Source organism: Salminus brasiliensis, chromosome 20 (assembly GCF_030463535.1).
Source record: "Salminus brasiliensis chromosome 20, fSalBra1.hap2, whole genome shotgun sequence".
NCBI lineage: Eukaryota > Metazoa > Chordata > Actinopteri > Characiformes > Bryconidae > Salminus > Salminus brasiliensis.
The window spans coordinates 8,228,058-8,250,930 of record NC_132897.1 but is presented as its reverse complement, the minus strand read 5'-3'; the positions used below and the strand labels follow the sequence as shown (position 1 = coordinate 8,250,930).

The following is a 22,873-nucleotide window of genomic DNA, read 5'->3' as shown; positions in this document are numbered from 1 at the left end:
TGTCCTGCTCCATGGGTTTCCTTCACAGGTCTTGCTACAGGTCACCCTGCCAATTACCAGTTGTTAGGCACACATACACACACACAAACACACACAGCTAACAAAGAGAGGGAGGAGTATCACTATCTGTGTAAATAAACTCATAACATTCATTCAGTCATAACAAAAAAAGTTTTTTTTTTAAAGCCATGTAATTATGGATCATTTCTATTGGCCCATTCATCTTAAAAAAATTGGAATGAATGTTGGACTAATAATGCACCAATGTGGGAATTATAGGCTGATGCCCATCTCCAATATTTTGCATGTTCATATCATGCAGATATATGAACATTCATACTATTAATTCGTACAAACTGGAAGTAAAGGTTACAAATGCAATAAAAAAAACATCAGGATAGATAAAATGGAAAAAAATATTATATCACAACAGTGATAAATATTTAGCACACAGATAGACGCACCAGCGACTTGTAGATATGCACACATACACATGTTTACTGAGCAGCCCTAGTTCAAACAATGTAAAGGATAATGTGCACTCGGTGTAGAGTATATATATATATATGCTTTTAAGGGGTGTGTGTGTGTGAGATATATATATATATATATATATATATATATATATATATATATATATATATATATATATATATATATATATATATATAAATATAAATCTCACACACACCCCTTAAAAGCATTCAACATTATCAGTTCTAGAAATATCCACAAAGAGATCTGTACGCTGAGCCCTAAAACAAGCCAATGGAGAGAATCACTAGACTCATCCCCAAAGTGGAACAGGACAATCATTCTGAAGTATAGATTTACTTCATACTAAAGAGCCTGGATCTAAGTACAAAAAGGCACATTTTACATGTCACATCTTTCCAGTGAAATTGCATGTGCCACAAACCTGGAGTTTAACAAGTTTAACATGCGATTTTATTTAACGATACTTGACACCTTCTTTCCGTAGGAGAGAGGGAACACAAAGGCTTTCATGCCTGCTTCTCAAACACTCGACTAACACAGGAGAGGGGATGAAAGCAAGAGCAGAATAACAGAACCAAAAAGACCCAAAGCAGCGAGCGGTAAGAAAAAACTGTTCTTTCTGAAAGACAGCCTAGCTGGAATTTATTCAGGATTTAACAGGACATTTTTCCAGACACAAGAGTGGTCTATGCTCTGGTCATGTGCAGGTCTAAACTCTTGAACCATGTAAAAGAGCGTGTGAACAAAATCTCTCTCTCACTCACACACACACACACACACGTTAATATATTTGTAAGTACTTTCACTGACTTTCTATTAACGTTCATAAACCTAACCCTAACCCTACTAACCAAAAGAACATCTTCTGGATCCTTTTTCTGTAAGCAGCATATTTACATTTACGACACTTCATCCCAATTGGTCCCCACAGAGTTCTAAAAACAAACACATCGCTTAGCCCACGTGCCGCAGCCTGGCGAGAGTCATATAGATTGCCCCCCGCAGAGAAGACTGACCACACACACATGCGCACACACTCCTGGACCAGCCTGGACGTGGCCCAGCTAACCAGACTCAGGTTGCAGCTTGTGTGTTATGGATCCTGTGGGAGGCCATTCTGATGACCACTAATAACTCCGCAGCGTCCAGCAGTGGCCAAATCTCACAGCTTCTGCCTAGCAACCATGCTGCAATGTCCACGCACAACAGATCGGGCTACATCTGCCCGTTAGCCTTCATCTTCATGCACCACCTGTACTCTGAAATGACCTGCGCTCTCTAACCAAGCCAAGCTTGAGACCTGATATACATTCAGACTCCTCCAAACCCTAATTAATCCAAGCTTGAGAACTTCCAGTGAAATGTATCTTTGTAAAGTCCAGGATTGGATGCTTTTGGACTGTTTATTATTAACGCACAGGAATTAACAGGGTTATACAGCACCGGTGAAGCATCACATGAACTTGTTGAAAAAAAACAGTAATACTCAAGACAAATTTATGCTTTTCATTCATGTTAACGAAGATTATATCAATAAGTGTTCTTCAACATCACAAAAGCATAAGTCGAAGAATATCCAAATGTAAACAACTGGTAATTAGTTACTTGCTATCAAGAATCCATACAAAAGATAGCCTTAGATATACTCCATAGGCCCAAATATTTGTGCACACTCCTTCTAATGAATGTATTCAGCCACATTAGGCTGCACGTATTACTGACACAGATGTGCAAATGCATACACACACAGTGAACTGTGATCTCAGGAATAATGGATGGTGCTCCATTCAATACTTTTGGGATGAGTTGGGCAGTTGAAGATACGAATCAACTGTTGAACACTCTTACCACTGAATACAATCAAATTCTCACAGCAATGCTCTAAAACCTAGTAAAAAGGCCTTCCCTGGACAGTAGAGACAGTTGCTCCAACAAAAGCAGGATATATTTTGTAATAAACCATTAATTAGCAGGTGTCTCAATACTTTTGTCCATATATCAAACAATACTATCTGACTGAGATGACCAAGACTTCTGAATGCACCACTAGTTCATCTCATCCAGATAAAACTAGCCCTAGATGTGTCGGCAAACGCAGAGGTTGGCCAAGAACACCTTGCTTGTGCCAGAAAGCAGTTTCTATTGGCCTGCCGAGTGTTAAACGCAGGAGAGCGAGGAACGAGAGAAGTGTAACTTGTGCCAAAAAGGAAGCAGGAAGAGAACAGAGCAGGTAAAGGCCAGGGCTTGACTACTCCTTTCTGACCTTCTGAGGCCCCAGGATGGGGAAAGATGTGCAGCTGCCAAGCCTGCTTGTCTTCTGGCACAGAGCTTTACTCTGTCTCTGAGGAACAAACGCGGCCAAGAGGAACTAGCTGATGAACTACAGTCATTTTCTCTATTCTAGGGTTGAATACATGGAAAAATAATGTGCAAAAATGTATATATATATAAAAATAAATAAAGGGACGGATACACTAATTATTCATATACAATCACAGACAAAAGCACTCAAATCATTGCATGGTAAAACATCAAAAACTGATCAATGGTTGGTTTAATAAGAAAACTGTGGAACAAATAAAGCAAATACAACTAAAACAATACGACACCTGTATGCTCATACTACAGTTCCAAGACACAATATATATCCCAACACTGTACCTCTTACTGTCCTTTCCTTTGCCTTTTTTCTTCTCTTTGCTGTTACCCGTGGCAGCAGACAGGCCCTGGGGTGCGTCCCTCAGGCCGAAGCTCTTGGCTGCATGGCCCAGGTGGAGATTGCGGATGTGGAAGATGTGTTTAAGAGCAGAGGGATATGCCGTATACGCTCTTACGAACGACTGCAGGGCTGGAGGATGAACAAAAAAATAAACAAGACTCAGGAATCAGAAGTAATGGACAGCTGGAATTAAGCAGATGGAAGTGTGGAAGGGATACAAGGAAGTAAGATGAATGAACTGATTAGAATTTTCAGGTAATTTTTCTTTAAATAAATTTTATTTGGCTTGTTTTCCAAAGGATTATAGGTCAGTAGGTGGGTTTTCATTTCCACGTTTTGCCAATGTTATGCACAATGGCACCATGAAAAACACCAGTACCTGCAAATGAGTTACCACACCATGTGGGAGACTATCCTGCGTTACACCAATAAGAGTCCTTGGGCCAGACTCTGAACACTACATTGCCCCACCTCAATATAAGCTGGATAAGAGCGTCAGCTAAATGTACAGAAAAAAGATGACGTATCCTACCATGATTAGAAATGGCATCAAAACAGGCAAAATGAAGACTCTGGCTTTGCTTTTAGCAGAATCATCTTTACAGACATTTACAACAGCATCTTTTTATGGCCTTGATGTTTGCAGTTCAGAGATGCTGGGCTGGATGAGCATTAGCCCACCTAACAAGGGGTGTGCCACCTGAAAACGTTCCGCCACCTGGGAGCTCCAACACACCAGACAGTTCTGGGAGAGCAGCGCAGAGCCATTTTTCAGACCAGCTTCGGATTCTGAATTTTGCTACCCAATTCGTGTCCCCTGCCCGATTTGTGCAGTTCAAATTAGTCAAGGGATGCGGATAGGGTGGCGACAGTCCAGAGTTCATGGGTTTACTGCCCTCACCTGCTAACTCGACCTCTAGCAGGTTAACACTAGTGCTGAGTTTATTATGGTTTGGTGTGGGTTTTGGACACAAGTGCAGTTTATTTATTTATTCATTCATAAATTTATTTATTTAATGAATTTACTTTTTTAAGGGATTTATAGCATGTGTGTGTAACAAATGTTTGAAGTGAAGGCAACATTGGTGCTTGGTGACGGTACTCCCAACCATGGTGACGAAAGCCCAGTGAGTTACCACCACGCCACCACAGCTGTGAGATGTGGCAGTATAAAACTGTTTAAAAGCAATACAGACAGAAGGGCGGGAAAACACCAGGAGTGGTGTCTTCCCAACAAAAACTGTTCCCACCACAAACTCTTCTTTTTCTACTCTTGCTTTTCTTCACTGTTCACATCATAAACTCTTTTCCATTTTAACTCTTTAGCATTTTAGCTTTTCTTCTACAGTTTGCAACCTAGACTCACTGTTACCAGTCGCCTCTCTACAAAGGTGCAACGGGGAAGTGTGTCTGGCTGGGTTTATATATACACACAACATGCCACACAGGTGGGTCTGGTCAGCACTGATACCGCTGGGGCTTGGAGTTCTTTGCTCAAGCTCCACCGGCTTTCCTACTGTGCTGGCCAGGCCCCCTGCTGGTGGCTGATGGTACTGCCTGCTTACAGAGTTAGCATGCTTAGTCAGCGTAGAGATGGCAGCATGTGGGTGACTGTGTGTTTGCGTGTGTGCGTATATTATATATAGCTAGAACAGTTAGTGGAGTAGGTCTACCTAATGTAAGCTAATCTACACCGAACCACCCTCCTGCTTAACTGGACACGACCATCACATTCACATTTTAATTAACGTTAGCTCTTTATCATTTTGAGATCATCTGTGGGCAGCACAGATTGCTACTGGCTACTCAATCCACGTCCCCTGCTCAGTTTGCACTGCGCATGCTTGGCATAAATCGGGATAAGAATCTGCTTTTTAGAACGTCGAAAGGAACCTTTGAAAAGCTCTGTGTCATTGGACCATCCATAGGGTCAGTCATTTTTCAATCGGGTGACATTATGCAATACTTGAGCGTTTAAAAATTTGGGAAAACTTGCTATTGTGGGATCAAATATTCTGTACTGTTTAAAGGACTCCTTATTTTATACCAGGTCTCCAATCTGGGTTGTATCCTGGTAAGATTTTAACCGCACGTATTTACACTGGGTATTTAAATATTTCATTAAATGAATCTGAGTGCTGTCTTCAGAGTATCCAGAGTACAAATCTGCGTATAACATGATGCAAGTGAACCAAAATCAGCCATTAAGATAGAAAATATTTTCTGTCTGAATGTTTAACCTGGCCTAGGGTAATGCAGATTTTTATTTTAATTATTTTTTTTAGATAATGATTACTGTATTTACATATTTAGAACGACTCAAGAAATAACAGGTTCTAATGCGAATAACAAGATGAAGTGGTTTGAGTGATCAGATCTTGTTTTAAATGTCTTAAGAGCACTTAAACACCAAAATCAGGGTCTATATTTAATATGCGCTACACTCCAGTCTCAGTGTTTAAAACAATTCAGCACTGGGGGCTGCTTTGAGTTTCTAAACTCTTTAATTTGACCAGTAAAATCAGCTTTTTGTTTGCTAATTTATTCATCATGTTTACAGACTGGGGAAAAATATGCCTCCAGTGTTAATACTTCATTTACATTAAAAAAGCTGCACGTTTCCTCACAAAAGGTCCTGCAGGCCTGATACCCTGTCCTGCTTTCCAGGTCAATAGAAGTATGTCAGTGGGTGTGTCAGTGTCCCCTGCCTTTTCATTGGTTACGCTCATACTTGGGCTAAAGTTAGTTGAATTTGTGCATAACGTCATAGCAAATTCTGTTCAACTAGGGCTGGCTGATATGTTAAAAAATACTCCATTACGACATTTAAAGACATTTTCAGGATACACAATATTTATCACAATACATGTAACACAGACAAAGTACATCCGTAGTGGCGGACTCTTTAAAAATACTGTTCAGATACTCTGCCATTCTAATTACAGTGATTTTTATTCAATATCTGCTGTACTTTATCTAATTACACTGTTTGTAATGAAACCTGCAGTTGATTAGTGTTCTTTAAGCACTAACAATATCCTCAATATGCTTAGAAATGAATATTGTGTATCACGATAACTAAATTTATCATATGATAAGATAATATATTATCATATTGCTGTTTAACAAGTTAAATAAGGTCCTTTTGGGGTATGAACAAAGATCAGACCAACCCACCTTTCTTAGCAGTCTGCACTGACTCTGTGCTACCATGGACATAGTTCTCGAAGTCTGTCTGTAAAACTGTGGCTCTCACTCGCAGCTCCTGCTCTCGGGCACCTGCAGATTTCTGACCAGAGATAAATAAATACACACAAATGAAAATGAAACAGCACAGAGAAACGACAGGCTTAAGATGAGATTCAGCTAATTATAGTGGTGGTTGTTGTTGTTTTTAAAGCACTTTGAGATGCATATTGTATATATAAAACACAAAGACAAAAAATAAAGGGCACTGGTTAAACACACAGTATTCTGAGACCCCCACCACATCTCCCAACCTTTGACCCACCCCAGATGACAAGTGCCCACAGGGGGTATTAGCAGAGGCAGCCAATTGGTGTATGGAGGGAAAAGGAAATTAAATGAGGATTAAGAGAGCCTGGGAGCTGGCCGAGGCCTTCTCTCACTATTGTGCTTGAGCCCTCATTGTGAAAAGGAGGGTAGGGTGAAGGGGAGGCATTAGACCCTACACTGTGTAATGTGCTACCTTATGCCTTATGTGTCCAGTGTAAATAGAACTCAGAATTCAGTGTAAATAGCTTGAGCCAAATGTGTTGGGTCTGTTCCACGCATAAGCTGGCCAAAGATGAGTTTCGCCAGCAGCTTGGCCTGCCAAGAACTATAGGAGGTGAAAATTACCTTACTGTCCCATTTCCCTCTGCCTTTGAACCGCTCATCCTGCATCAAAGTGGACAAGATGTCTTCCATCTTCATCTCATGGAGGCTGAACACATGAGTGTAAAGGTCAGGCTAGCAGAACACACTCAGAGTGGAACGACAAACAAGGCTAGTTTAGACTATAATCCAGTTTAAAGCAGTTTAGTAGTTGGTCAGTGAATGTAACACTAAGGGCGGGCAGGTGTGAATACAGTGGATGCAGACCAAAATTACCACACTGAGCCCCTTTGAGAAAAGGTGTGGTCTCTGTCCAGTCCCAAACTAACTCTGGAGCGGTTCGTTTGTGGTGAGAATGTGATCCAACCTCAATCCGACCCAACTATTAGCTGTACTATACTAGTACTAGTATACTAGCTATACTGCCCAGATAATTAGTACTGCTATGAACAAATGCCATCGTTCAAATTAACAATAAAAGTGAAAAAAAATATTCCCGCCCATCAGGTTTGACCAATGAGAGGAGAGAATGTTCTGGCGTGGTTTGCTGTGACACATTTTAACATGCCTGAATTTTCTCCTGTGTAAAAAACTTACCAAACCAAACCAAGCAGAAAACATGTTTACCTAATTCAGACCACAGCAAACAAACTATCGTGTGAAAACACCCTAAGAGAACTTTTATTGTGGCCTTCCCCATCCCAGGAACACCACCTTGGGCAAGACTTGTAATACTTCATATCAATATATTTTCAATATGTCATGTCATTTGCTCTTAATGATCTTTGAGTGCTCAGCATGTGCTTCATTCATGGAACTATTTCAAAATCAGAAATTAAGGATTCAAAATCTATAATAATTTCTAAATCAGCATTTATGACCTTGGTAATACCCCTTATGTTTGATTAATGAGAAGAGGCCATTTATGTAAATGAGCTGCTACACTGACTTTGTCTCTATTTTATTTACATTTATTTAAGATATTGAAACATTTATACTCCAGTTCCAATATTTGAATATTCTTAATTATCTTTTTAAAACGGTGTAACTGCATCATTGAGGTACTATTTTATTATTATTTCAGTGGCTTAAAATGGTCTTTCAAAAAAATAATATCATTTATTGCAATGGGGGGGCGATATGTAATTCCATTTTTTTGTGACAGTGTTAGGATTATGTATCATAAATTTATATTTTATGTATCCCCAATAATCATGCTACAATGTAATCTGATGACTATTCTTATTAATTTCCTATTCATCTATTTCTTACTAATTTTCCCTACAGCAATTCACCACATACTAACATAATATATCCATTTTAGTTTGAGGAGTTTATTCGTCCAGCTATCGCTTCTCCCTGTAGACTGAAGGTTTGTGTAATCTGTAATGATCAGTAATCTAAGACGAAGCACTGTGGCTGCAGGGCTTCGAGAGGCAGATCCATTCTGTCTGTGTGGTTTCTCCGCTCACGCAGTGAGAGAGAGAGTGTGTGTGACGGCTCTCATGGGCTTCGTTCATCGGCTGCCAGTGTGGATATCATGGAAGATCCATCAGCCTAGTTCACTGCTGTTTGCCGCCATACTGTGGGCTTTGGAATGGAGACAACAGAAGCCTGTCCACCTACCATTATAACCGACAGCACTATCTATCCAGTCTCCACTTCTGCCACCAGAATTGCCACTATGGCTTCCTACATCGGAGTCTAGCTACATGGCTAGGTAAAGTATGGGTGCCCATCACTTCTATCCTGGAGGGTCATGTTCAGTTAGGTAGGGACATTTGTATGCAGTTCATCCGCCCTAATGCTTAACCTTTTATTTTGTATGTGCTTTTATTTGTGTGTATAAGTGTGGCTAGTTAACCCAGCTCCAAATCCAGCAATGAAGAGTTCACAGTAGTTTTCATTTTACACTGTTAAAAAGCAGCTAAAGACAATTTTTCTTTTCTTTTCTTATTTCTATAGCAGACGATACTGCCTTATTAGTGTATTTAGATACTCTTCTGTATCTTTTACCCTTTATAGTTTCATACTTCACTTTTTTCTGTATTCATTTACCATACTATTGCTGCTTTTGTACTTTGAGCTGCACTATTTATGAAAGGTAGTAATATACAAATCAAACATTATTATTAACATTATTATTACTATTATTATTATTATTATTAATCAATCATCCTCGTTATCATTTTGAATGCTTGTCAACTTTTGAAAATGTGTCTCCCATCCCAAGTTGGGTAATGATCTTTTATAGCACCACTTCACGTCTTCCATGACTTCAACCAGACACATTTGGAATGAATCAATGTATATTAGCTGTCAGGCCCCATACCTGATGTTGTGATTGGCCAGTGTGTCCACATAGGCCGTCTCGGAAGGTGTAAGGAAAAGGAGGCCATTGCCCTGAGCTCCAATGCGCGCTGTGCGGCCCACACGATGCACATATTCTGCAGCGGAAGCAGGAGGATTATACTGCAACAAAGTGAGACAATATAACAGCTTACTTCATTACATTTGTTTGTATAATAAGAACAGTACAATCTAATCTCCTACAGTCCTGGGGCAGGTTGATTCAATAAGGACGGGCATTATGACAATATTTATCATTATTGTGATAAATTACACAAAACATGCTTTTCTGAGCATATTATGGATAGCCAGTATTTATATAACACGGACACAACTGCTTGTTTCATCGCAAAAAGAGCATAGTTAGTCCTGTTTCTCTAGATTTAGTACACATTTGTGTACCAAACGTGACAATACTTCACACACCCCTAGTGTAATAAATCAGTTGGACTGCTACTACACAGTGTAACCCTTGAATATTTCAACAAAAAAATAATCATTATTGTATACAAATGTAAAATGTATAGCCCATTGTTTTGTCAATTTTTTCCTTTTTTTCTCTTAATTTGGTCCTGCCAATTAACCCAACCATTTGTAGCTCCCCCTAGCAATGCTCCCGACACTAGGAGGGTAAGGACTTAACATGTGTCTCCTCCAATAGACGCAAAACCAACCACAACCTTATTTTAAACTGCCCCCAATGCGGCATTGGCAGGCAGCCAACATGCTCTGAGGAAAGCGGCGTTTCCCCATCTCCACCTGCACTAGCCTGGGCAAAAGCTGGCATCAGCTTTAAAAATGCTAAGGGGCGAGCATCTACACACTGGAGAAAGCATAGCCAACTATGCTCTTTCAGACTCTGGACGCTAATGGCAAAGGGGCACGGCTCGGGATTCGACCTTGCGGCCCTAGTGGCAGTACATTAGACCGCTGAACCACTCTGAGCTATACACCTCTCTTTCTTTGCTGAATTTTAGAGGGGAAATAACTTAATTACAATCAATACTTAGTATTTATATATAGTACACATATTTTAAGTGAGATTTAATGACTATATATTATTACTGAATTATCTAAATTTGAGAAAGTTGAAAACAGAGCTGTTTTATACGATTTGAAATGAGGCAGATTTCTATTATTTCATAGAGTCACTTTTGCACAAGAACATTATACCTTGCAAATGTTTTGCCTTTTTTCTTTCCTGAGCAAAAGCTATCTGTGTAGTATAAAAATAAAACCCTGTAGCAGCAGAACATCTTAAGTCTTTTAATAAGATCTTGACCTTAGACTCGTATATCGCACTGAACTTAAAAAGTGTGTACTGTTACACCCCTACTTTGAAAAGTTTGAGGTTAGTTGAAAGACACTGCACCTGTACTATCCACGTGACCTGGGGGAGATCCAACCCGCGTGCTGCCACATCCTTTAAAACACAAAAAAACCCAAAAAACAGTAAGTTAAAAGAACAAAAATACATAACATGACACTCCTCTACTGAGGCGGTTTAAAACAGCCACCAACAAACACAGAACAGCGCAGGCAGTGTGACAGAAAATAAATCCATCTCTAAACAAAGACTGTTTACTCTCTTGATTTCTTTGCTTTATCCCTTACAGATTTGTGGTGCCCAGCCAAGATAAGCTCTTTATTAATAACTGCTGGAAGACAGAGAGGCTGTAGAATGGCACTCTGGGCCTGCGCCCCTCCTTCTGGTCCTGCGGCCCAGCCGGGATAAGCCCTGGTTGGGCACAGCTCAGGGCTGCCTGGGGTCCACTGGTCTTCTGGAGCGGAGTGCAGATGGAGGGCAGTGCAGGGCCAGGCCAGCCTGTCAGCACCATTAGAATGACTCATTTATTCCAGGAATAATGCTGCAGCGAGACTGGACCATCAACCAGGCCAATAATCAGGCCACTACTTCGCTGTTGGTTGAAATAAACACATTTGTATAAGACAAATATTATTATATAACAAACTAAATTCACATTTAAAGAATGAATGAACTACTAACTGTATATTAAACTACTAGTTAAACTACTAACTGTATACTGAGGTGTAAGAATATATCAGTATAAATATCAGAATTATCGCAATATTATGGTTTGCAATACTGTATTAATTGTCAAAAACACAGCATCAATTTTTAATTAATAGTTTAGAAGTAAAGATTGGTGGCAGAAGTTCATTTTGTGTTGTGTTTAAACCCAACCGCTAGATGTCAGTGTTGTTCAGATTCCACGGTTCTGATTACATAAAAAACTTTTCTTTTACTCCCATTTTTTGCCTATGGAGGAGTGTTTTTATACCACAGCTTTTTCTACATTTTGGTTCAAAATTTAAATGTATTAATTTTACATTAGGAAGTACTTCTTAAAAGTATTGCAATATATTTAAATATGACTATATTGTAACTCCTGTATCGTGATTCATATTATACATATGTATTGCCAGTTTCTTGCCAATACATAGCCCTACTGTATACCCTGACTTTGGTGGAGAAGGACGCTGAAGCTGAAGGACAGGGAAATGAAAGAAACATGTTGACTTATAAAGTAGAATAATAGAAAAGGCTAATTGTCTGAAAGAGGCACAATACAGAATAGCTTATCAAAACAGGTGTACTAGAGGCACAGGAAATCAAAAAAGCCTGTTTAATTCTAAGGCCACTGGTTACTTACTGTGGTGGTTAAAACACTCAAGTTAGAAGACAAATCAACTAGTCGACCATAGGAAAAAGAAGCACACCACAGGTACATGAGTGCAGTGCTGCTTGTTTGCACTTGCTATGTGTTAAAGCATACATTGTGACACATTTCTAAACACGATTTTGCACAAAATCCATCTTTAAACATCTGCATTTGCACATTTGTATGAAGTATGCTTTGGGCCTGAGGTTTGAACAACTGTCCTATACAAACTTGTAACAATTCCACATAACTGTCATGAGTGTAGGATAACAAGTGTAGGATATAAGTCCTTTAAGATATTAATGTAATAATTAGGGTTTAAAGGCTTGAGTACATTTGGTAAACCCAGCCATTTAAGGACAAATATTTAAAGTAAATAAAACCAAACACCCCCCCCCCTCAAAAGTATATTCAATTATCACTGCCTACCCCAAAGAGGTGACCCCATCACTCACTCTGCACATATCAATTTGTCAGGTTCTGGTTAAAAAAAAAAAAACCCAAAACATTCAAGTCTTTGCCAGTGAGGTTTATAGTCTCAGGACAGTGACAGCAGAGAGCCCTTCTGAGAGCAGCAAGCATATGTGATTCAGTGAGTGAGTACGGCGGCCTGGCAGACAGACAGTGGGCACCAGTCGCTGCGAGACCTTTCACATGCAGGGAGACGGCCCTGCCGCTGCTGAGGAGAGCAGGCCAGGCCTGGCAGCTTCAGTCCAGGGAGACGCTGCACAGTCGCCAGAGCTAACACAGGACTCCCTCCCTCAGGGCTTCCCCTTATGGCCCTACAGCCAACAGCTGGGCCAGGAGGGGGATGTGGGGGGTGCACGGAAAAATGAGAGTGACAGAGGAAGAGAAACCGTGAGAGGAGAGAGAAAGAGACATACATAAAGAGAAAAGTAAGAAAAAGGGTGAAAGGGGAAACAGTAAGATCAGCAGAGAGTGAGAGAAACAGAAATATATGGGTAGAGAAAGAATGGTAGGCAGAGAGAGACAGTAAAAGCGAGAGAGAGAGAAGGAGAAAAGAAAAGGAGCAAGGAGCAAGAGAGAAACTGTGAGACAGAGATGAGAGAAACATAAAGAGAGAGTATGGAGCAAGAGAGTAATTATAGTAGAAGTAGAAAGAGAGAGAGGGGGAACAGCAAGAAAGAAGAGAGATTGATGGCGTGAGAGAAAAGAGAGAAGCTTAGTGGACAAGAGAAAGAAAAGTGAGAAAAACAGAAAGAGAGTGAGAGAGAAAGAAGAATGGCAGAGTGAGAGAAAGAAAGAGGATTGAGGATTGAGGAAGCGCTAGAGAGGGAGAGGGAGCGAGAGAGAAAGCAAGAGAGACTGACAGAATGACAAAGATAGAGTGAAAGGTGGGCTGTGGAAGTACAAAAAGAGCTAAGCATTAAAGCTCAAAGTGTCTACAGTTTGAAAGACTCACCGTACACAGCAAGACCCCTGCCTTACTCTGGGAGAACTCCTGGAAGACCTCCATCCGCTCCTGTTCACACACAGACACAAAAGGTTAGCTGGAGACTGACGGTAAATTCATGATGAGTGGCGGTGCTGCTCGATCATTCTCATAAGATACAAAGATTCCAAGTTTCAGAGATTATCCTAACAGACCCTGCTACACAGTCCTGGAGATTACTGACCACTGCATATGTTCTTCCCTCAGCTCATGTAGGAGCTGACAGTGAGCTGATGAGTTGAAACAGATCTTCGGTTTGTTTTTTAAGCTGTACTTCCATCCTTAGACCACACATCTACACTACTGGTCAAAAGTTTTAGAACACACCCATATTTCAAATCCAGTTAATAACTTGAAACGGAACAAAGCCAAGCAGTAAAAACCAATAGAACAAATTAAGCTTTAAAATGTCATGCAAAAATGTATAATTTAAAAACCCTTGGTCTGCATAAAAGCAGCGTTGGGACAGACTCTGTACACAGTATTTAGACAGCACTGCACGTTCAGATTGCCATAATAATGCCTGGTGTCTTTATAGGTTCTAAACCATACAGACATAATGAAATGTCCCCCAATGGATCCGTTAAATGTTTGAGATAAATTTAAACTATTCCCACCTCTGGTTAAAATCTGGGATACAGATATTTTCAGCTCTAAACAGATACAGATTATGCGCTACACTCCTAGTATTATTAGGCTTTTACCTTTATTAGTTTGTATTTTTGTTTAGTTTATACCACTCTCAGACATGGTTTAAGCCTAGTTTGGGCCTAAATTGCTGTGCTAATGATCAATCACCATTACAAACACCCTGGTTGAAGATTATTTTAGGGTCAGAAAAACTGGTCTGAAAAGTTCCTTTTCATGACTGCAACAAGTCTAAACTACAAGACACTGTACTTTCAACAACGGGGGAAATAGGATACCTGCTGCACCTATACAGACATGCTTGCTAACTTCTTCCAACAGGAACAAAGAGGAAGAAGAAGTGCCATGGATGAATGCCCAGCCAACAACAGAGACAGACAGCACATCTCTTTCTCTGCTTTGCTCATTCACTCTCTCTCTCTCTCTCTCTCTCTTTCTTTCTTTCTCTCACAGTGTGGAGCACAATCTGTTGTGTATGCTGGAACAGCTGTGCATCTCCTGCAGCTCTCCTCATCGGAGGAGACGGCCAGCGCCCGGCCTGTGCTGTCCCATTACCAAACCCATCCATAACGCTGCTGGCTGCCTTGGCTGCTGGAGCCTCTCTCGTTAATATCTTAGGAGGGACAGGCAAAGAGGCCTCGAGCGCCAGGGCCCTCCTGAGCCCGCTGGCCTGCTCGGGCCATATGGGCGGCCCAAGCCATGTCCATTAGTGTGGGGGGTGGGTGGGTGTTGAATACTGGGACCTGGGCAGGGTGGCCTGTGCGTGTGTGCGTCCCCTGGCACTGCCACAGGGCACCCGACTGTTGCTGCCACTCCACCAGCTGGTCGTAGTCAACCTGACCCTACCTAGGCGGCAAGCAACCATCATTTTAGACTGTGGCGTCACTGGGCATTGCAGCTGGGTGACATGTAAATGACCCACAGAGTGAGTTAATACATATCTACAATGTCAGGCACTATGCACTGATTTTAAAGAATATTACAACTTGTGCTTTTACTCCAAGACAAGGCTCAATTATACTAAAGACTGAGTGTTGGAATTGTAACGAAGGAACAGTCTGGGAAGACCTGATCTAAATCTGATGGAAGGGCTTCAGAACCTTCCCGCTGGCTTTTATTATGAGTAAGTCAATGGGTTTCCCTGAGATTAGATTTTAAAACACTGGAGCATACTTTTGGGGCAAGACAGTATGCCAGTGCACTTGATACTAGGCTTAATTCATGTTATTTCACTATTACAAATCCTATTTTGACTTAGCCTTAAGCCCCAAGACTTAACTTCAGTCTCCAAGGCCTGTTTCACACTTACTATCTCTGCGACAGCTTGCTTTGCTTGTTTTAACATGAAGGAGAGCCATACAGCACTGATCTGCTCTAGTAACAGCTCCATGCTTGCACAGTTTAGACACAGAGCATCTCACCTCTTGCTGCATGTTACCATGGAGCCGGAGGAAGTTGATTGGTGCCTTTTGTTTGGATGTGGTGGTGGGTTCGCCACACAAAACAGTGGAGAGAAGTGTGACCAGGAACTCCACTGCTTCACAGCTGGACACGAAGACAATGAGCTTCTGACCTTGCTCAAACTGAAAAAGACAAGAGCCATGAGAGATGTTAAACACATAAGGCCGATTTAGGTTTCTGAGCCGAGTCAATACAGAGTCACCTGAATTTAAAAATGGTGGTGAAGGAGGAAATACAACACTACCAAGCTGACCAATCACAGTTGTTGCGATCTGCACAGTCAGGGAGGTATACGTCAGGATATGACATAGAGTACCGTGTAGGGTACGTGCGATGCAGATTCAACACAGAAGCCTAAATTGGCCTGTACACCTCCATTGCTTCAATCTAGCATATCTGGAACTGTAACTTTGGAGGACGTTCCAAAACATTTTCTCACTTGCATCACTTTACACACTATTTGAGGTCACACCTGCTGCACCTGCCTCCTTTATATTTTTAGGGAGACTCTACAATAATAATAATTAAAAAAAAACTTTTAAACTTTTTAAACTATATTACATTAGCTGAACTCCCTTGTCTAAATTTGTGAACATTTCAAACACTGAATAACATTACATTTTAAACCAAAATCTAATAAAGCATAAAAGAGACCCTTAGAGGACAACAACACAGCAGTGTGACAGATAATTGTGTATTTATTAAGATATTCAACAGTCAACCCCCCCCCTGATCACTGTCTTGTTGCATGACCCAACTGCATTTCAGCTCACAGACAGATTACCTGATATTCTCAGAATTCCCTCAATGGTAGCAAAACATCTAGGTCCTACCACCACCATGCTTCACTATGTTTTCATTGTGCTATTCTGTCATGTATCCTATCATGGATTTTACTTATCCCATAGGTGAGTCACGAACATGGACCTTAGGTGAAGTAAGAGACTCTTGCAGTTCTTTTTATGCTGTTCTGGGATTCTAGGGTTCCAGGGTCACTCCCTAAATGACGTATGCCTTCCTTTTAGAGAAGGCTGACTACTGTTCCAAACAATCTGGAGAGCTTTGCTATTGTTTATATATTGATTGTACTTTAGTGAGTCCCTAGTGGTCTGCAACTGAACAATTAATACTCTATACAACAAACTCATGAAAGACATACCAAACATCCAAACATTTCCTGCCAGATCATATATTAAAACAATCCACTATAAATCAGAGTAAATATACTTTGAAATGTGCACAAATTCAGAAATTGTAGTTACATAAAAACAAAAATATTCTAAAAAACATTTACCTGAACGATCATCTCAATCCTTACCTTACACTTGGCCAGTATGAAGGCAGCAAGGCAGACCAGACGCAGTTTGCTGGGCACCACCACTACATGCTGCTGCAGTTTTTCAGGAATGGCGTAGCTGTCTGTCATGGGCTGCAGGTCTTGCTGAGAAACAGAAGACTGTAAGGCAGTTGTGGAAGAGGGCATTGCAGCCTTAGACCTCCCATCTGCTTCCGAAACCTGGATATACACTGGGTCAGTCATACTTATACTGGCTAACCGTGACAGTCCTGGAAAGAAAAGAAAATGGAGCAATGAGGAAAAGTTTAAGGGGGGAAAAAAAATCAGGCTTGTGCCCTATGAGTATTCACTTTTGTGATGGTGACAAATGGTCATTAGCTACTGATACTTGCAGGAGTCTACTCCACTACACTGACAGAGGGAGAAGTGGGTCAACAGCTTTGGGTTGGAGGAGTAACTCACCCCTCCGCTTCAGGTTCTAAAGGGCAGACTTACCCTCAGTGAGAGTGGCAGACAACAGCACGTTCTGCCTAGCAGTTCCTGCAGCATTGAGTGCATTCAGTATCACAGTCAGATCCTTCTCAAAGCCCAAGTCCAAAGTCCTATCAAAACCAAAGAGCAGGTGCTTCTAAAAACTGTCCTCTCTGAAACATGTCATAAATCATAAATAAGCTTTTCGTCACACACACCTGTCTGCCTCATCCAGAACAAGCCAGCGTACAGCACTGAAGGCAATACTAAGAGTGTTCTTGATGTGGTCCACCAGTCTGCCCGGCGTGGAAATCAGAATGTTTATTCCCTTCCTCAGCCTGAAACACACGCCAAGAAATAAATCCACTGACCATCAGAATTAACATTCAGGGCAGAGTTTCCCAAAAGCATCTCAGTGTAAGGTATAGTGTTCAGTGTGATGCTCGCTAAACACTTTAAGAATCATCAGCCTTATAAACATCAGCTAAGATGCTTTTGAGAAACTCAACTCAGATCAATAAAACAGAAGAATCTTAATCTATAAAATCAACTGGTTAAAAGCACACTCATATTGTGACCCATAAAAAAGTTGCTCTTGCCTGGCTTTCTCAGCTTTCCTCTTCTCCCCTCCCATCAGCACACCAGGTACAATCCATGTGAAGGGCTGCAAATAAAGAAGAATCAGGGAGATATGAAAATCTTCATCTAAAACTTTTCTCTAAAGAGTTTCTCTGCATCACAGCTCTGGTGTTTCCAGGGACCACCGCCTGTTATTCTATACGGCGGCTTGGATGTTTTCACAGCTATTGAGTAATTAATAATATAATTTTTTTTTATAATAAATAAATAAATTAATAATATTAATTATTGTTATTATTATTCAAAGGTTTAAAATAATTACGTTACACAATAATTGTATTTTAAATGTTCCTTTCAATATGTCCAGCATTTTGGGAACCACAGAAAATATTAAATTACAATAATATGCTGTTATTTTTTTATTTTTTGTTATTTGGGGAAGAAAGTGATATGCATAAACACCGGTTCAGGATCAGATTCGTTCACAATACAGACAGATACATCAGATCCATCAGAGAGCCAGACAGAACCATCAAGATAGCCAAATCCGATCTGAGCAACAAATCAGAATTGACTAATAAGGCTTGTAATGTGAACATAACCTAAACATTTTTGAGGCAATGAAGTGAACTGTTAATATACACTTCAATAAAATTCATACATAATATACACATAAAAGGTGTTCTTAAGGTCCTATTGTGTACCAAAAAGAAATTCTACAGTTATGCAGATTTATGTTATGTATATTTATGTTTGCAATTAATCTGTAAATAATATATATATATATATATATTTTTTTTTTTTTTTATTTTTTTTTATTTCTATTATTTATATTGTTTATATAGTGGTAATTTATCTACGTTTTTGCATCTGAGTGTCTGGCCCCTACTTGGCTGCTGTGACACTGAGAATTACCCCACTGTGGGACTAATAAGGGATTATTTTATCTTATTTTATCTTATGTGGCAGGTGAGATTTTTGTGCTTAGACTACATGTTTTCAGAAAAAGGTACTGCACAGGAAAGAGCTAGAACATAACTATGAATTATTTCTATGAAATAATATTAACAAAAACATGGACTAATTTTCTTTCTTTAAAGTGGTTCAAATCCCTGCTGGATGACTATATATGACGGCACAATCTTACCTTTAGAAGTTTCTGGAAAATCTGGAAGCTCTGCTGGGCCAGCTGGAGAACAACATATGGCTTAACATTAAAACACACAGCCTGGCAAAGTATTAGGCATCACTTAACAAGTAGAACATGTCCTACTATAGCAAGAGAGTGACGGTGTTCTGACAAATGAAACTGCATACCTCTCTTGTAGGCACAATCACTACCGCCAGTGGCCCATCTGATCTCTGAAACGGCATTCAAAAAATAAATAAATAGATTTCAGCATCTCTGCATGTTAAAGAAATAAAATCTAACAAGCACTAAATCAAGGAAGAGAGCCAAACCGCTAGAGCACCCACTGGACCCATCAGTATTGGAGTATGACAGTGTGACAGCACACATCCCACAACGATTCTGTTCATTCGTTTCTTGAAAATGCCTCTTAAGAACACATCTGATGTGACAACATCTTCTAATCCTATCTATCTAGTCCCGGCTGAACATCTACCTATTTGATTCTCAAACAGACGCTGCAGATCAGACCGCTACTCACTAAGGAATAACAGCAGGTTTTCAGTGCAATTTTAGGAGGTAGTATAACAGTGCAGGAGGAAGCGCTCTGATTGAGCAGGACAGGAAAATAATAAAGCATAGATTTCTGCAGCTCAGCAAGATGCAGACGTCTCTAATTCCTCAACCACAGAATTACAGTCAGAGTAATGGTTATTCAGTATAAAAAGGGTAAGAGTATGAAGAAACAAGATCTCACTTGCCTTTATTTTGGGCTGTACTGCTTGTAAGGACTGGACCAGAGGAATCCCGTAAGCCAGTGTTTTCCCTAAACAACAAATGACAAGATATTCTAGCTTCTACTGACCCATCGATTTTTGAGAACACTGCTGCAAGGCTTAAGTGAATAAGTTAATATTTAGGGGTCACTTAAATGAATCTGACCCTTAGATATTAACATTAATAATGTAAAGTGATATGAATTATTTTTCACTAAAACAAACACAGAAATACTGTTTCTAAGCTGTACTAACCACCATGTTTGTGTTCATAAAGAAAATATATGTTTCTAGGGGCTGATTTGATATCCAATATTTTTCACATACAAATCTATCAATACAGAAACATACAGATTTCTAAAAAGTTAAAATCAATAATAAATTCACTTGAAAAGCAATAAAAATAATAAAACGCACATATTTAGCACAGTAGTCAGCAGCCTAACCCTCTCTAACATAAGTAACATCTATCAATTATTCATGCAAGCTTTTAGATATTAGATATTTTGTTTTTGATATTTTCAATATATTTCATGATTCATTGTCATTATGAGTATGATTGACTTTAAGAAAAAAAGAAAATTATGGAAAATTTAACATTTGCTTGTGTAATATCTTCTTTGACCACCTGATTATGTAAACAAATGCTTAACCTCCATCGCCCCTTTGGTGCTCCTCTAATGACTTCACTCACTACCATTACCTCCCTAATCTCACTCAGTAACTCAGAATCTCTAAATATGTAATCACACAAATACACTGGCTAAGTCATTATACACAGTCAAAACACTAACACAAATATTTCCCAGGACTGTAATATCTGATATATCTGTACTACCTGATCCTGTCTGGGATCGAACGACGGCATCTTTTCCTGCCATGAGAACTGGAATAGTCTCCTTCTGCACACTGCAAACACAATAACGGAAGAGTGCAATGAACAGCTTGTAAGCTAAACTGCTGATAAAACTAGGAGAAGAAGTCTCTGCCTGTACCTGGTCATACTGGTCACATTTAACACCTTATTGAGTGTCGCCACCTGTGAAGTAATCCAGAATCAGAAATTTAGGGACAGCTTTAAACTAGAACATATTTTTTAATTTGACAAACATTAAGAAGAACCCATAACCTGAAAGCCCTGTACACAGTCGGACCCCTTACCAAATGAGGGTGTAGGTCTATCTCTTCAAAAGTGTTACCAGTGAACACCTTCTCCTTCACTTGGGTTACAGCAGGGCTGCAAGAAAAACCAAGACCCAAGAGTAATTTTTTCAATATTGCTACATATGGGCTGGAAAATCTCTCAACCTAAGACCACGGAAAGATGACGTTTGCTGACCTGAGCACCTCTGGGATCTCTGGGTTGTTTCTGAAGAGAGACGACGTCTTGATGAAAGGTCTCTCATGCTCCTCGCCGCCTCCTGGACCTTTTTTTGGAGATGGTTTCGGTTTTGACTTTGACTTTATTGCAGGAGTTTCTGTCTGATGCCCATTTTCTGTGCTTTTCTGAAAGTTCTGACCACTGGGGTTAATCTTCCTCTGCTTGGCAGAGAGGTCATCAGGATTTCCAAACGAAGCCTTTCTTTTCCCAGCCTCCTTCTTCTTCTGTAAGTAACACCATCACCCATAAGAACAGAGTCACTGTTTTGTGAGATTGTTTTTTTGTGAGAGGTTTCAGAAAAGTCTGTTTTCATTACACTTATTATTGAGGTATTTTTTTAAATACTTATAGCAACATGCAGAATACAGTAACATGGAGCCAGTGTTAAACTCATTCCCTCAATTTAATAAATTACTCCCTCTACCATGATACTTTGATACTTTAGCGCAGGGGTGGGGAACGGGGGCTGGAGTCCAGCACAGGTTTCTGAAGTCCCTGCCCACCCCTCTGTACAGTATGACTTTCAATGACAGGGAATGATAAATAGCAGATTTTGCCATTTGGTAGAAAAACTGAATTTCTAATATGACTATGTAAAAATACATGAAATTATTACTCTTCACAATGCAAGTGTTGATAATTATTCTACTACTGACATACTAACACTTAGATTACATGAAAATATGATCATTCCTATTCACCTATATATAAACTGCTGTCATATAGGCTGCTGTCCATCACTGTTAGCACCACTTGTCAGACCAAATCTGCACCCCTGTGCGAACCCTTCAGCAGTAGCTAGGATAGACTCACCGCTGTCCATTTGTGGGGTGATGAAGAGGAGCTGTGTTGTTTCTGTTTTGAGCTGTGATGAATCTTAGATGAAGAATCTGAGATGTTGAGCATCAGCATGCCCTCAGCCATGGCGATGAACGGGACACCAGCTGCTGCACAACAAACCCGCAGTTAAAAACTTTAGTCATCTGGGTAAGTTAGCTAGCCTCACCAAATCCACAACTTTACCATCTTACTGAGTAACAATCAGCACAGTTACCTCAGACTAACATGCCACAACACCAATTACACACTTCCGCCTCTAAAGTAGAGGGACATAACACATAACCTTGCAGTGCAGACATTGTTATAACGTTAATATACAGCTTATTACCGTAACTAGTGAGAAAAGCACTACAGCAGTTACGAAGACCCACACGTGTTTTTCGCTTTCTGCAAACAGCGCAGCTATTCCGGGTTGGATGGATGTCAAAATAAAAGTCCATTCAAACTGTAGCGACGATATTTAAAAAATGTTTATTAAGGTTTATTACATGTTTCATAAATTCATTATTTATATAAAATACGACCAAACTGTGACCATTTTATAAATTACACATTTATTGAAATTAACCAAAAACAAATGAACAAATGCTGTTATGCGGTTTCTGATTTTGAAATAGTCAGTGGCATCCACAATTATTGACTGTCTTGTTTATGTAGGAGAAAAAAAGGGCTGTAAGAATTATATTTGTTTATTTGTTTGTTAGTGATCTTGTACTGACAATATGAAAATACAATTGGCACATTAAAAAAT

General features: G+C 39.9%; 1 protein-coding gene across 3 annotated transcripts in view; it reads right to left on the bottom strand.

Annotated features, from left to right (window-relative positions):
* The window catches only part of ddx31 (DEAD (Asp-Glu-Ala-Asp) box polypeptide 31), a 28,870-nt gene extending 6,349 nt beyond the window's left edge, over positions 1–22,521 (bottom strand). The window contains exons 1-20 of one of the 3 annotated variants that reach the window (XM_072664691.1): positions 22,451–22,521; positions 22,096–22,229; positions 21,241–21,506; positions 21,063–21,138; positions 20,897–20,940; positions 20,740–20,810; positions 19,887–19,951; positions 19,314–19,358; positions 19,144–19,185; positions 18,017–18,081; positions 17,636–17,755; positions 17,442–17,548; positions 16,968–17,215; positions 15,610–15,771; positions 13,511–13,570; positions 10,776–10,826; positions 9,387–9,526; positions 7,079–7,163; positions 6,395–6,506; positions 3,160–3,346 (exon numbers count right to left, since the gene is read on the bottom strand). In XM_072664691.1, the coding sequence (XP_072520792.1) occupies positions 3,160–3,346; positions 6,395–6,506; positions 7,079–7,163; positions 9,387–9,526; positions 10,776–10,826; positions 13,511–13,570; positions 15,610–15,771; positions 16,968–17,215; positions 17,442–17,548; positions 17,636–17,755; positions 18,017–18,081; positions 19,144–19,185; positions 19,314–19,358; positions 19,887–19,951; positions 20,740–20,810; positions 20,897–20,940; positions 21,063–21,138; positions 21,241–21,506; positions 22,096–22,206 (2,057 nt within the window). In that variant the 5' untranslated portion in view covers positions 22,207–22,229; positions 22,451–22,521. The remainder of the gene's footprint in view (positions 1–3,159; positions 3,347–6,394; positions 6,507–7,078; positions 7,164–9,386; positions 9,527–10,775; positions 10,827–13,510; positions 13,571–15,609; positions 15,772–16,967; positions 17,216–17,441; positions 17,549–17,635; positions 17,756–18,016; positions 18,082–19,143; positions 19,186–19,313; positions 19,359–19,886; positions 19,952–20,739; positions 20,811–20,896; positions 20,941–21,062; positions 21,139–21,240; positions 21,507–22,095; positions 22,230–22,450) is intronic. The other 2 variants (XM_072664693.1, XM_072664692.1) reach the window with 2 other exon arrangements.
* Between the last annotated feature and the right edge of the window lie 352 nt (positions 22,522–22,873).